A 14,005-nucleotide genomic window follows, 5' to 3' on the forward strand; every position below is an offset into this window, starting at 1 on the left:
GAACCGCACTGCAGAACCAAACCCTTTTAAACCACTACATTACAAAATGAGGACCTCAATAATTCACTCTCAATGTGTATGCTGCACGCTATACACTTGCCACACTTCACCTCTGCGCTGATGTGTTTTTTCCATAGTTCTTTTCATCTCTTTAGCCATCCTGCACAACTCACTGCCAACACAGTCAGAGAGGGCATGGGAGTCCAAACACAGCACGCCACACACAGACTAAACAACACACACACACACACAGTCAACATGTGCACAGCCTGTTTACTCTGCACCCATCACACAGTATACAGTATGTTAGTTTTAAATCTTCTTTATTTCAAACAATGGAAATGGGTTACATGTTGAGTATGTACATGTCATGGGTAACAGTTTCGTTTCTGTTTAACATTTGCCTTTAGTTTAAACAATGTAATTGGAAGTCCTTTAAAACCTGTTAAGTAGAGTACGCCATAGTTGTTTATTTAATTTTGTCTTTTCTTTTTGTGTTCCTCTTTTCAGCTTGAGTGTGTGTATCTTCTCAAAAAAATAATCCATAAATAAAGTATTTAATCAATATAATATATATAATAAATCTTCCAGAGAAGTCCCAGTAGAAAATTGGATAGGTAAAGGACAGTGTAACACTTACAGACATAGGCTATGAGACAGGATTAGCAGGACATTACAACAACGCAGAATTTTAGCAATAGAGTATTGTGTTTTTGTTTTCAGGATGAGAGAAACTGGACAGCATTTGATACAATGCTGTCCAATGTTGTTTGGTGACAAAGGGTTAGCGTCCCTTCTCTCAGGCATTTTACTATGGCCCCATATACGTACGGTGGTGAGGTGTTTTGAATTGGGCGTTGCCTGACACCATGTGGTTGTGTGAGAACAGAGCTCCAGAGGTTTCTGTAAAGCCCTTAGGTGTGACTGTGAGCAGGAGAACGTACAGACTTTGAAACATTTGGATTGGTCAGGTGAGGTCTCTGCTTTCAGCATCTGAGATGGTCTTCACCACTCCCTCCCTGTGTGTGTGTGTGTGTGTGTGTGTGTGTGTGTGTGTGTGTGTGTGTGTGTGTGTGTGTGTGTGTCATGATTAGCTCTGCATTAAAGATCAACTCCTGACACACTACCACGGCGCCAAATCAGCGGTGTCTTGTAACTGCAATTTTACTCAATTACTGTACTCACTCACGTACAAGTTTGTGGTACTTGTTTGTTTACTTGAGTATTTTTCTTTTCATGCTTTATCATTCACTACAATTCAACGGGAAATATTATTTTGAATCTACTATAGCCTACATCTATCTGGTCATTTCACTCACTACACTAGTCACTTTATTTTTTAAGATTTTTTCACATGACATATATGAAGAGTTTCTAAGTTTATAAGATAGGCTATATACCCAACACTGACCAAACTTAATTGGCTATTGACTATTTTGATGATAGTTATTTTTTAATGCAAATATGCCAAAAATGCCTTAGCTTTTAATACTTTTAAGTCCATTTTTCTGATTAAACTTACATACTTAGGTAATGTAAATGCAGGACCTTTTGTGTAAGAGTATTGTTATAATGAAAAGGATGTTAATACTTCCTCCACAATTGCTTGAGCTCCACCTAGTGCAACTTTGAGCATTATACATTCCACACAAACTAAAAAACTCTTAACTCTTAAATACTTTTAAAATCAGATACATTTGTACTTTTACTCAAAGTGGTATTGTAATAGGTGACTTGTAACTTCTAATGTAGTTCATTTTTCTTCTAAGGTTTCTCTACTCAAGAGTGGTTTCCATCTACTCTGTACGCCACTGCGCCAGATCAGTCATGTGCCAGTCGTAGATTATTGTCATTGTTCCGTCAGTATTTTGGCCTTGAATTATACCATAGATAGTATATAAAATGGATGTAGCATCCAGGCTGACCTCAGTTATTCAGACTGCATCCCATTCTCCTGGCTTATGCGCATCGCCATCTTGTGAGATTTTTACTCCGCCTCATTTCCTCTTGCCGAAAAAGGGCATCGATGTGACGTCGGGGGGAAGGGAGATACGCCCATCTAGCTGACGTATTCCTCCGAGGCGAAGTGAGGGACAACGGGCGGATAGCTGTCACTCAAGAGATCGCGCCCCTAATTATTCATACATTTTGAAAAAAGTGCTAGAAAAAAATTCATCCCCCACAGTGTTGTCATGGAGATATGACCTAAACATACAGACTAGAATGTTTTTTTTTTTGGACCAGGCCGTAAATAGGTTTAATAAGACTGTGAAAGCGGCCTGTTTAACAAGTGATTCAAAGGAAAAATTGCTCACTTTTGGTACCACCTTGTAGTGGCCACCGGAAGCTACTGCAATGTTTGTCACTTCCGCATTGGATGCTGGTAGAAATCGCTGTGGTTGGGGCTTGACTTATACCTGTTTCCCTGTGCTTGCATGTCTCCTTCAACCTGAACCCAGCATCTGTCGGTATCCCCAAAGTGACTTAATAATGTATGAATGGTGTCAGAACTCCAGAGATATACAGAAAAAACACCTAAAAAGAAGAAAAAAAAATACTTGCAACAATACAAATATCCAATTCCTTTAAAAAAAAAAGACAAATTTTCCAAATAGGGCATAGTGTCATTCATGTTTATCAGCTGTCATTGTGTGTACAGAATGCCTTAAACTATGATCATTACTTGTACACTCACAAAACAGACATTTTGGAATTTGGCAACATGTTCAGAAGGACATTCAAGCACTACATCTGTACAGAGAGCAGCAGATACACACACTGTCCCAGGGACCATCCTAAAAACTAGAACAACCACAGTCTGCATCCAAGTTCTCATTAGTAGGTTGACTGTGAAGAGGAGGATAGCCCAGATGGTTCAGGCTGATTATGCTTGTTTGTTTCCGTTCTCCCAATGTTCCTATCATAGACATGTAATGCAACCAAGCTGTTGACAACAACACAAGCTGAGAACAACAACCGGTTTGAAGAGCCACTTTGGTGTTACTGCTAGGCTAAGAGGCACAGATGGAAGTGTTGACAGAATGAACAACCATCTACAGGGGGCTGATATATTCTTAGAGCCTGCAAATATAAAATAATGGCACAGGAAAACAGACTAACTGAGCTAAACCCCTCTATGCTATACAAAGTAAAGAGTATTTAAAAACCTAAGCCAATAAAACCTTCACACATGTTTCATTTGTTAATTCAGTAAGCGGAATGGTTAGTTTAGCTAACTTCCTGTCAGTGACTGCAGTTAGCAGTCCCCTCCCTCGTCCCCACGGCACCACATTAATGCACTGCGGTCTTCAAGCAGCAAGTTATCGAGCATCATCTCAGATCCGTAAGTGTGGTAAAACATGATAAAAACCACCAAAACAGACATTGGGAAGGATTTTTACCTGCTCCGCCATTGTAGGCGCATACACGTTCACCCATCTGTCGCTCTGCACGTGCACCGGCAGTGAGACGGGTGCCGGTTTGTAGCGTTCTCTCTTCTGATTGGTTATCAGTAGTGGGATCCCCGAAAAGTTTATTTGCCGATAACATGCAGAGCGAGTGACTGAGAGATCGGCTTTTAACAGCGATTTAACACTTATATTAACATAAATACATCGCTTACTTCACCTTAAAGGATAATGGTGAATGTGATGTTTTCATCTTGTTCCACTGCAGTCAATTGGCCCAGAAACGAATGAATCCAGCGTCAAGGTCGCAATAACAAGCATTCATGAAAAGTAAGATTTTAAGGGGTTTTTGTCGAACTGTTTTGTCCACTTTGTCCTTTATTGTTTTAAATTATAAAAAAATCTGATTAAATTATAAAAAACTGGAAATTTTGCTTAATGTAAAAACCTTTAATCCAGCCATGTCACAGATGATACGGCTCAAATGTTTTTTTTACAGTATGGGAAACAGACATTCACACATACAAAAACACAGTAGGACCAGAACAATGATAAACAGCTAGAGTTCTGCCTACAGAGAGAGACATTTATACTACATAGGATCTCATGGTTCTATAGCCTACACCTTCATATTTCCACTGGTGAAGTAGGTCCTTAAGGAGGTGGGAATGGGATTGAATTCTACGTAGCGAAATACCATATTCAGTATCATATTCTGTCTTAATGCATTATGTTTGTGCAAGCAGTGTGATTGAGCCGAGTATATAAGTCAAATTAAAACCATACCACATGTTTTTGGTAAAGCGCTCTAAAGTGCTCACTTGGGTGCCTCACCTGTTCCTTGTTACCCGTGGAAAAAGAGAAAGGTATTTGTTACACTCAGCTATATTATTCCTAAGCCTCACTCTTTTATAGAGCAGCGCAGGACGCAGACCAATGCGGTGATGGTAAGAGAGAGAGCGGTGTGTGGATCAAAGAGAAGCCGGCGGCTGCGGGGTTTGCAGGTGACTGGGGGAAAAAATATGTTTCATTACTGCATTCCAAGGCCAGGCTAGGGAGCATAGAAACAAAATGAATAGATATACAGTACGCTATGGCCTGTTCAAGTTAACACAAGATTCAAATGAGATCACTCAAACATCAAGCAACTTTAATGATGAAGTCAAAACTCAGAATGGTTGTATCAACTGGTGGATACATGGATGGCTGTGTGCTGCGGGTGCCCATTGTCTTGTGTGTAACGTCAGTGTTTTCGTGCTGTAGTAAAGTCAAGTCAGGTCAACCGTATTGTCAATTTCTGCAATGAAGTGCCAGACAAACAGAGGAATCGAAAAAATGGCGTTTCTCTCCGACCCACGGTGCAACAAGTACAAAAGGATGAAATAAGTAATATATCAGTGATTCTTGAGAAGCGGGACAAAAGGCTGTCTTCCAATATTAACTGCTGATGTGTTTAAAAGTAAACATGTTTAAAATTGTAGATGTTATTAGGGATTAAGAATAGAATGTCTGGAGCACAATTATCCCCTTAAATGTAATTTTATTATTATTATGTCAAATATATGACACTTGTTATCTTCTCACGACGTCCAAAGCAGTGTGTCCACAGAGAAGGGATCAATCATTCATATGCAATAAAACCTATTAAAAATGTTTTTACAAGGCATGGCTGGTTTGTAATAATTATTGTTACAAATCTCCAATTACTACTTTTAATGTGGTGCTGCACAGATGCAGACACTGTTCTTTCCAAAAGAAAAAGAGAAAAGGACTGTTACCACCACACCCTTACATCCATAATACAAATCCCAAATATAATACATTATATATACTGAATAGATAAATAATAAAAAAGTAAATAGTGTCAAAAAAGAACACACTCCCAATGATATTGGGAGTGATGGCTGACTGGAGGGAAGGATTACAACAGACACAACCTGTTTCAGTACACATACAGTATGACAGACTTTTATACTTTTAAGAGCCATACATTCTACTGAGAATACTTCTGCTCCAGTAAATAAACTTTAGTAATACTACTTACTTTTAAATCATTCGTGCCACTAACAGCCCTATAGCAATACTGCTATCACTGCATATACAAATCAAATACCTGGTCTGTACTGCATAGTCTATGGTGTGTGGAATAGCTTGCCTGCCTCTCTCACATTGTACATTGAAGAGGCCGAGGAGGAGGAAAAACATGTGCTTTGAGTTTGCGGAGCCTTTAGAGTGGAGGCCAGTTGGAGCAGAACAACAAGGAGAGGAGAGTAATGCCAGGGCTGGCTTAGCTTTAGGTGTGTGTGAAGACTGAGATCTGGACCTTTCATCTCTCTTTCCATCGGTGTGTGTGCAGGCAGTGGTGTGTGTGTGTGTGTGTGTGTTTGTGTGTGTGTGTGTGCGTGTGTGTGTGTGTTCATTTTGTGTTGTTTTGAGGACATAACGTCCAACCCAAACGTATTGTGTCAAAGGATTGACCAATAAGTCTCATGGTTTTAAGGTGTTTTGCCGTTTTGTACTGTATGTATTCTTGGAAGATGTTACTGAAGATCTATTGTTATAATACTGCTAGTGAAGAAGATTGCAGTCCAGATGTGCAGTCAAGCTATCTACATGTTCTTTGAGCCAATGTGAAAAGATGACACATGGCCTATGCTAAAAAGACTACATTTAAAACTGCTTTCTTCACAAACAGGGACATAAAACACACAGTTTGTGTATATACATGACATAGCCAAAAGTACATGGATATTATTACTACTACCATTCAGACACATGAGTGTTGGGTGTAAGGCCAGTGTCAGAGCTGTTGGATGGGGTTTAAGTCAGTACTCTGTAAGGGGCCGGTCAACTTCTTCAACCCACAACTATGAAAAGCATTCCTTTGGCTGGCTCTGTACGCGGGGACAATGAACAGTATTTGACAGTTACAAAGTCCATTTACTTGATCACAGAAGTTGATCAAGTGAATACCGACATACTGTATGTCACCCAGCGCATGCTTTCATTCAGACTGAATTGTGGCAATGGCAATGATGATGATCTGACCATAAAAATAACCTTGTTAGAATGCAGTAGGCGTTCATTTTGGGACATACTTTTACTTATTTATTTCATCATAACATTACACCTTGATCTTGCCTCTTGCTTTTATATCCATTGCATATGGAGGCTCCGTCGATGTGACGTAACTTCCGGTGCGCACTGTGGGTCAGAATCGCCCAAATAGAATGTTGTTTTCAACACTAAAAAATCTCGCCAGGATGTAGTAGACACCCAGGTATTTCTAAGCATGCTAAATCTGGCCACAAGAATCGGGACATTCTTACCTTTTTTTCTACCATACTAAATAGTAGATAGTAAACTTTTCAAATGTTGTCTTGTTAGTTGGTTTATATGATGCACGATGATCAAGATGTCATTTTATAACATTATAATTTGAGAAAAAATATGTGTCATTTCACTTCTCCATTTCATCCTCCAATCCGTTGCCTTTATCTAGCAAAAAAAATGCACTTGTACTTTTGAACACTAAAGTATTTTTGAAGGCAAATCCTCTGATATTTTAAATTGAGTAAAACATTTGGACTGGGCGACATTTTATATTGTAGTTGAGTAATATTTGATCAAGAGCATTTGTAGACTTTGACTTAAGTTCTGGGGTTGAGGACTTTGTCAACCACTGACAATGATGATGCAAACAGAAAGGAACAAACTATTGACACATAGTCGAAAGAACACTATGTGTAAAATAAATAAGAATTCACGGAAATATTTCTTAGCTTTTTTTTAATGGGCTTATTCGCTTGCAGTAGTCATATGAGAACGTTAATGTCAATCTCATTTCTGTGTGAAATACTGTTCTTGATACATAAAACAATATTTGGCTTTTGGCATTTTGGGCCTTTATTTATTTATTTGGACACCAAAGATGATATTCAACTAGGGGAGAGAGGAAATGGCGTTCTTCTTCAAAGGTTTTGTTCATCTCTCAGGGGACTTTAAAACATGAAACTGATAAGGATCTATTCATCAAACTCTCATGGAAAAAGTGATAGAATCATTTCGCAAATCGTTAGCCTCATAGCATAATTGCCTAATTCATATTTACTCTACTCTACTTTTACTCTACATCTACTCTATTCTACATCTACTCTACTCTACATCTACTTTTCGATGGCCTAATAGCATAATTGCCAAAGCCATATTTTAAGGGTTATAGAGTAGGATAAAGTAGATGTAGAGTAGAGTAGATGTAGAATAGAGAAGATGTAGGGTAAAAGTAGAGTAGAGTAAATATGATTTAGGCAATTATGCTATGAGGCTAACGAAATGCTGCAAAATGAAACTATTAAAAAAAGCCCTATACAACCATATCTTAAAGAAAAAGGCATTCATATAGGCCTACCACTGATTTCCACAATAAAGGAACGAACACAAGTGTTTTTTTTAAATCAACATAATGAGGTAAAGAAACACATATTTTTTTGCAACAACAACTTAGTAGCAATGGTCATTTTATTTTTTATTTTTTAACAATGTGTTTATTGAGTTTTCAATTTTTTGGACAAATGAAGAAAAAAACTAAAATAAAAGACAAAGCCCAGACATCCACATATAAACAAAGATAGTAGTGCAGAGGTAATATAAGATAGTTAATGGGGAGGAAAACCAGGGTGTACAGATGGGTTTTGAGCCTTGATTTAAAGGCAGACATGGAGGGGGAATCACATATGCCAGGTGGCAGTTGATTCTACAAGGGCGGAGCAGCTAGTGCAAAGTACATTTCTGAGAGTTGTGCCATTGGAATGGCTGTATACGCTGGTCACCAAAAGAAAGTGATTGTCTACAGTCTCTCTTCTGAGCAAGAGAGTGACATCTCCATTCCACTTAACGACACCACTGATAAGAGTTCAGATGGCCAGAAAGATGATGATGGTGACTTTGTCATTGTGAGCTTTGCAGGTAAAACCATTAGATCTGCTAGACCTTGTTTAAGAAAATTGTCCTCCAATCTTTGTGAAATATTTACTTTAAATAAACCATAAATAAGTGATTGTCTAATGGATTTGTCTTGCATTACAGTTTATGAGATATGTATCAATGGCACAATTCACCCCATGGTATTCTCTCTTGTGGCACAACTTACACCACATCTGGGGCAAGTTGTGCCACAAGACAATTTTTTTCCGAAAGCTATATCTCTTAAACAGTATATTTCAGATCCAAAGTTATTGTTGCCGGGGATGCACAACACCCTGAAATATATATACATATCTGAGTTGGAGACTTTACTGTCAAGGCCTCACTTTAAAGTCACTTTCAATAAAAAGTGGCACATCTCACCCCACTCTCCCCTATATATATACACACACACAAGAAACGCACATAATCATATGCACTCATACATCTACACAAAGTAGTGATAATTATATCTGCAAAATTAAGTAAAATTAAAGCAAAACATATTTTAAAAATTACAAAATAATATTTATATAAAAATACATACACCCATATATATAAATAAATGCTTAGATAAATAATAAGTAAAAAATAAATAAATAAAAACAGGACATTCAATTTTAAATTAAAACAAAGAAAAATTTACATTCCAATTCATTTCTTATTTCTGATCCTCAGCATGTGCTACATGACCTCTAAAGCAGAGGTTGCAATGGTCATTTCTAGAAGACAGTGTTTCAACATGACGACAGCGCTCCAGATATGCAAGGCACACCACAAACAAGGCCTTAGAGTTTTTATCTTAAAATATTAACAAATAACAAGGCTGGTTCAGGATTTTCAACAACCTTACATTAAAAAGAAAGGTGCCCACATAACCGTCGCTGTGGGATGCCAGTTAATACCAAACATGTACAAAACAAGACAACCTTCCGATAATTTACAGGTGGTTCAAATAAAGACAAGCTGGATAAATTCTTGATCTGTTTTTTTTGGCACTATATAGCAGATTGACATTACACTGTTTGGCAGTGTGTGTTAGCTAACATCTGAACTCTCTAAAATAAATGTCGAAAAATGTGCGTGGTATGAAGGGGAGGGTGGCTTTTTTCCATTGGGTTTTGGCAGCAGCTATGCCAGCTGAAGCTGCAATACGATGGTAGGCAAAATCAAAGAAAAGGATCTTTGTCATTTAAAAAAGGCTTTCTCTCCCTCTATTATGGATAAATAGTGTGATGCATTCTAGTTTCAGTGAAGATTGTTTATTCAGAATTTCATTGGATACGTTGAGAACAAAGTCAAAATAATATTTCTGAGATCAGTAACTGAACCTTTCCCTGCGTTCCGAATCGCATATTTTCTACTATTTAGTATGGTAGAAAAAAGATTTAGTATGTCCCGATTCTTGTGGCCAGATTTAGGATGGTTAGAAAGACCCGGATGTCAACTACATCTGGCCAAGATTTTTTAGTGTTCAAAACAGCATGCTATTTTGGCGATTCTGATCCATAATCCAGTGCTAACCTGAAGTGACGTCACATCAACGGAGCCTCCATATGAAAACAAACAGGGATGCGACGGATATAATATGTAGGAAGGATGAATGCACATTTGAGAGTTCAGCCAGGCAGCCATAAGGACTGGGCTATGGAGATGTGACAAAAGTGATATGGTCAGATAAGTTATCATTCACCATATTCTCCACAGGGGCACAACAAGTGTTGTACGTAGATGGCCTGGATGCTTGAATCATACCAGTAAGGTGGCTCTGTTATGCTGTGGGTGCCTTTCTGTTAGTATAGTTTGGGTCCACTGAGAAAAGGGTGACAATGCCTCCATCCATAGGGCATTAGCGCTTACTGACTGGTTTGCATCATCTTTCAAATTCACCATGTCCATCCATCTTCACTGATCTATGCGACTGCCATCGGTGTATGAGTGTGTGTATGAATGGGTGAATGTGGTAAGAAATGTGAAGCGCTTTGGGGTTGAGAAAATCGTCTAAAATGCGCTATTTAAGTCAAGTCCATTTAGCATTTGGGTCAATATCCCTGTAGGGTGCCTTTTGGTGTCCCATGCACAAACTAGTGAATTACTGTCTTAATTTAACTTAAAAATAATATGAAAGAGGTTTTTTGTACTGGACAATGGTTTTCTATCCTTGACAAAACATTATTTGGCTCTTCAGATACATATTTTAGATTTTATTCAGTTTTGTAAAAGAGGATATGTGCTATTTTCCCTTGTCCCTCGCAGTGAACATTAATTTACAATTCAAGTAAAATGTGGTCTAATCATACAATTATATAGTAATAATATTCAACTAAAGTGTATTTATAATTTGAACACACATTTCTCATTTTAATTTATTTAAAAAAAAGAAGATTTGTTTGTGTCCCTTAAAAATTGTCCACCCTGTCATGTTGGAGAATCCGTCCAATTAAGAAAAGGTCATCCACTCAAGGAACACCACAACACCAGTGATTAATGCATTTCATTGATGGGGAATGTAAAAGGCTGAGTTTAGTGTTTAGGTTACTTTCCTACATACACATTTTCTTTGTAAAAGTTTGCTTACAGGTTTGTCCGAAGTTTAACATGTCCACCCTGTCGGCATGAAATACACCATAACTGTTGATAATTCAATAGTTTAAAAATGTGTATGTTTAACTATAGACATTTCTCTTCAACAACCATACCAGCCAGTTATACAATCTTAGTTAGTTGTTAGCTTACATGCAAATTTAAGATCAAAATGTCCACCCTGTCATCATCCTCAATTGTCCACTCTGTCATGTCTTGCATAGGGTAAAGTGGCGACAGGGTGGACATTCCCATGACAGGGTGGACATTTCAGTAATTTTAAATGGGAATTGTAAATGATGATACATGCAAGACAATTGTGTGGACACAAACACAGATACAAGCTAGGTCATTATTCTATATTATTGCTTATTCCTGGTTGGATCTCACTGTATCATTGCCTTTATCATTTGGTCACATTGAATTATTGCAATTTGCACAAATTGCTCGCAGTCATGTGATTGTCCACCCTGTCATCTTGACATTTTTAGATTAAAAATCCGTCATACTGTAAAATATAATAATATTTAATCTAGTGTATAACAGCTAAGTGAGGGATGGGATAATGTGCACAAAAAAAACTTAACAAAATATCACATTTACTTTCCAAATCAAAGAAATCCATGTGCGACATGTGTGTGTTTCTTTGAAAACGAAGGGATCACATACATTAAAAAAATAATAATATAATATGAAATCAAACAAAGTCCTTGTTTAGGAAAGGGACATCATACCTTTTATAAAATGTAGTTTTCATCTTAAAATTCAAATAAAAAACATGTTTAGCAGTAATGTACATTTCCACGACATGCAGGGTGGACATATCTTACACTCATTCCTCTGAAAACAGGTCATAATTAACTAGAAATAGGTGTGGGAGCTCCGTAAATATATATTTACACAAATTCAGAGTCCACTATTTATGATAAAGCATAAAGGATATGGAAATTTAGGACTAAAATGTTCAAGTATTGTGAGGGTGGAAAGGCACCCTACAGCGATATTGACCCATTTAGCTTGTCTACATCCTAGTTCCACAACAAAACTTTGTTAAGGTTTCTCCCTTCTTATTCATTCATGTATACCCGCACACTTCTATTGATATACTGTACTTGTTTATTGTTGTGTATGTTCTCATTGCCAATTTTAGTTTAGTATTTCATTGTATCTTACGTCATTGAAATCGTTTTTTTTTTTTTACGTATTTTGTGTTTTAAGTGGCTTTTGTAGCTTGTCGCTTTATCAGGCCACCATTGTAAATAAGAACTTGTTCTGAGTGACTTGCCTGTAAGTATCATGAAATAAAAAATAAAATATATATAAAGCACTGCTTTATAATTCCAATGTACCAATGCATTCACTGTGCAAATGGCAAATTTTGAAATCTTGAAAAATACTTAAATTCCTATGATAGTTCATACATGGCTGAGTGTCTCTTTGCTAGCCTATATCTTTGAAATAAATATATTTGATTATATAACATAAATATCTTGTTTTTGATCAGCACAAATAATTATTTTCAATATTTATTTTAGTTTTTGAACAAAAATAATTGTGTTTTGTATTGCTACATCAATTTTAGGCTATAAGGCCTGTACAAGCGGGTCAAACATCCATCAATTATATAGGCCATATATAATTCCACATCACCACACACACACAATACCACACACACACAATAGTTATTTTGTGCATTAATATATAAAGTCAACATTCATTCCACACAAAAAGTCTAATTATTTTATTTTATTTAGCCTACATTATTGTTGTAGATCCAATTGTAAATTTCATCATAATGGAATGTTAACTACACACTAAATTAAAATGTTCAATAATCTTTATTTGTCAATTGTTTATTTTCCAGAAGGCCTATTTATTCATGTGGTTGAGGAACCCCTGACCATGTGTCCTCTCATTTCTGAAACCACACCTTTGCGCTGAACAATCAATAACGACGGTACGTTAATTGGTGATTGCTTTAGTTTCGCGCTTAATTGTGTAGTTCATTTAATTGGAAGGTAGGCTATAGGCCTATGGTCTATCTTAAAATCTTTTAGAATTAGCCCACATTTGCAAGGACCTTAACGTTAGTTTCTAAATAAACACTGCGACGTTGGCTGTAATATGTAGGCTACATTGTTGACGATAAATGGATAAAACATTAACAACAACGTAAAACCGGTGAAATAAAGAGATATTGCTGCCTCGTGTCGGATGACGTCACAATCCGTCTGACTGCCCTTTCTCTCTGTGCGCGAGCTCGACAGTCCAAAGTATAAGAAGCGCGAGCGCCTTAACTGGGGAAAAGAAGTGCACAGAGAAGGACCAACGGAGAAGCGTGTTGGCACATCTAGCACTACAACGGAATACTGGCTCCACTGTGTAGCCTACGTCTCACACGGAAAAGTGGACATCTTTATAACCCAACCGAGGAGTACATTTCCGAAAATGGAGTGGAAGTTATGGATTTAAAGCATAGAGGACTTGAAATGGGCGGTCTACAAGTGGTGTTTCTTCTGTGGAGTTGCCTGCTGTCGGCGGTTGACGGTACGTCTACTTTTTTGTTCACAACATGGATTCTTAAAGGAGCAAGGATTGTGGAGCCTACCGGGACGAAACATGATAAGAACGCAGTAGTCAACATTCTGTGCTCCAGTTGTGTGTGTGTGTGTGTGTGTGTGTGTGTGTGTGTGTGTGTGTGTGTGTGTGTGTGTGTGTGTGTGTTCACTCTCCTATAATGCCCCCCCCCCCCACATTGAGAAGAAGTGGGACGCTATAGCTGTGATTCCTGGTCTGAAAGTTGAGGTTTTTATGTCCCAAGGGTACGACAACACAATAGTTGCAATCGTAAGTGTGGAAACCTTTCATTGGTGTGTGCGAGACACTGGCCAATAAACCGAGTGAAACTAATCTCTCCTACATGCTTTGCGCAACCGGTGTAGTTTATGAGTTGAATGTGTATTGAGCAGAAATGAAGTTTGAAGGCAGCCTGAGCTATTCTGTCGGGCCTCGGCAGCTCCAGCCATTCCTGCTCGGTGTCGGGTGTCAGGCAG

The 14,005-nt window shown here is 37.8% G+C and overlaps 1 protein-coding gene across 1 annotated transcript in view; it reads left to right on the forward strand.

Annotated features, from left to right (window-relative positions):
* The first annotated feature begins 13,275 nt into the window (after nt 1-13,275).
* Nucleotides 13,276-14,005, forward strand: part of lrp5 (low density lipoprotein receptor-related protein 5) — a 62,122-nt gene continuing 61,392 nt past the window's right edge. Inside the window, exon 1 of the mRNA XM_080028605.1 lies at nt 13,276-13,499. Coding sequence (XP_079884731.1) covers nt 13,415-13,499 — 85 coding nt within the window. The 5' untranslated portion in view covers nt 13,276-13,414. The remainder of the gene's footprint in view (nt 13,500-14,005) is intronic.

Source organism: Ammodytes marinus (assembly GCF_949987685.1).
Source record: "Ammodytes marinus genome assembly, chromosome: 5".
In the NCBI taxonomy this organism is placed as follows: Eukaryota; Metazoa; Chordata; class Actinopteri; order Uranoscopiformes; family Ammodytidae; genus Ammodytes; species Ammodytes marinus.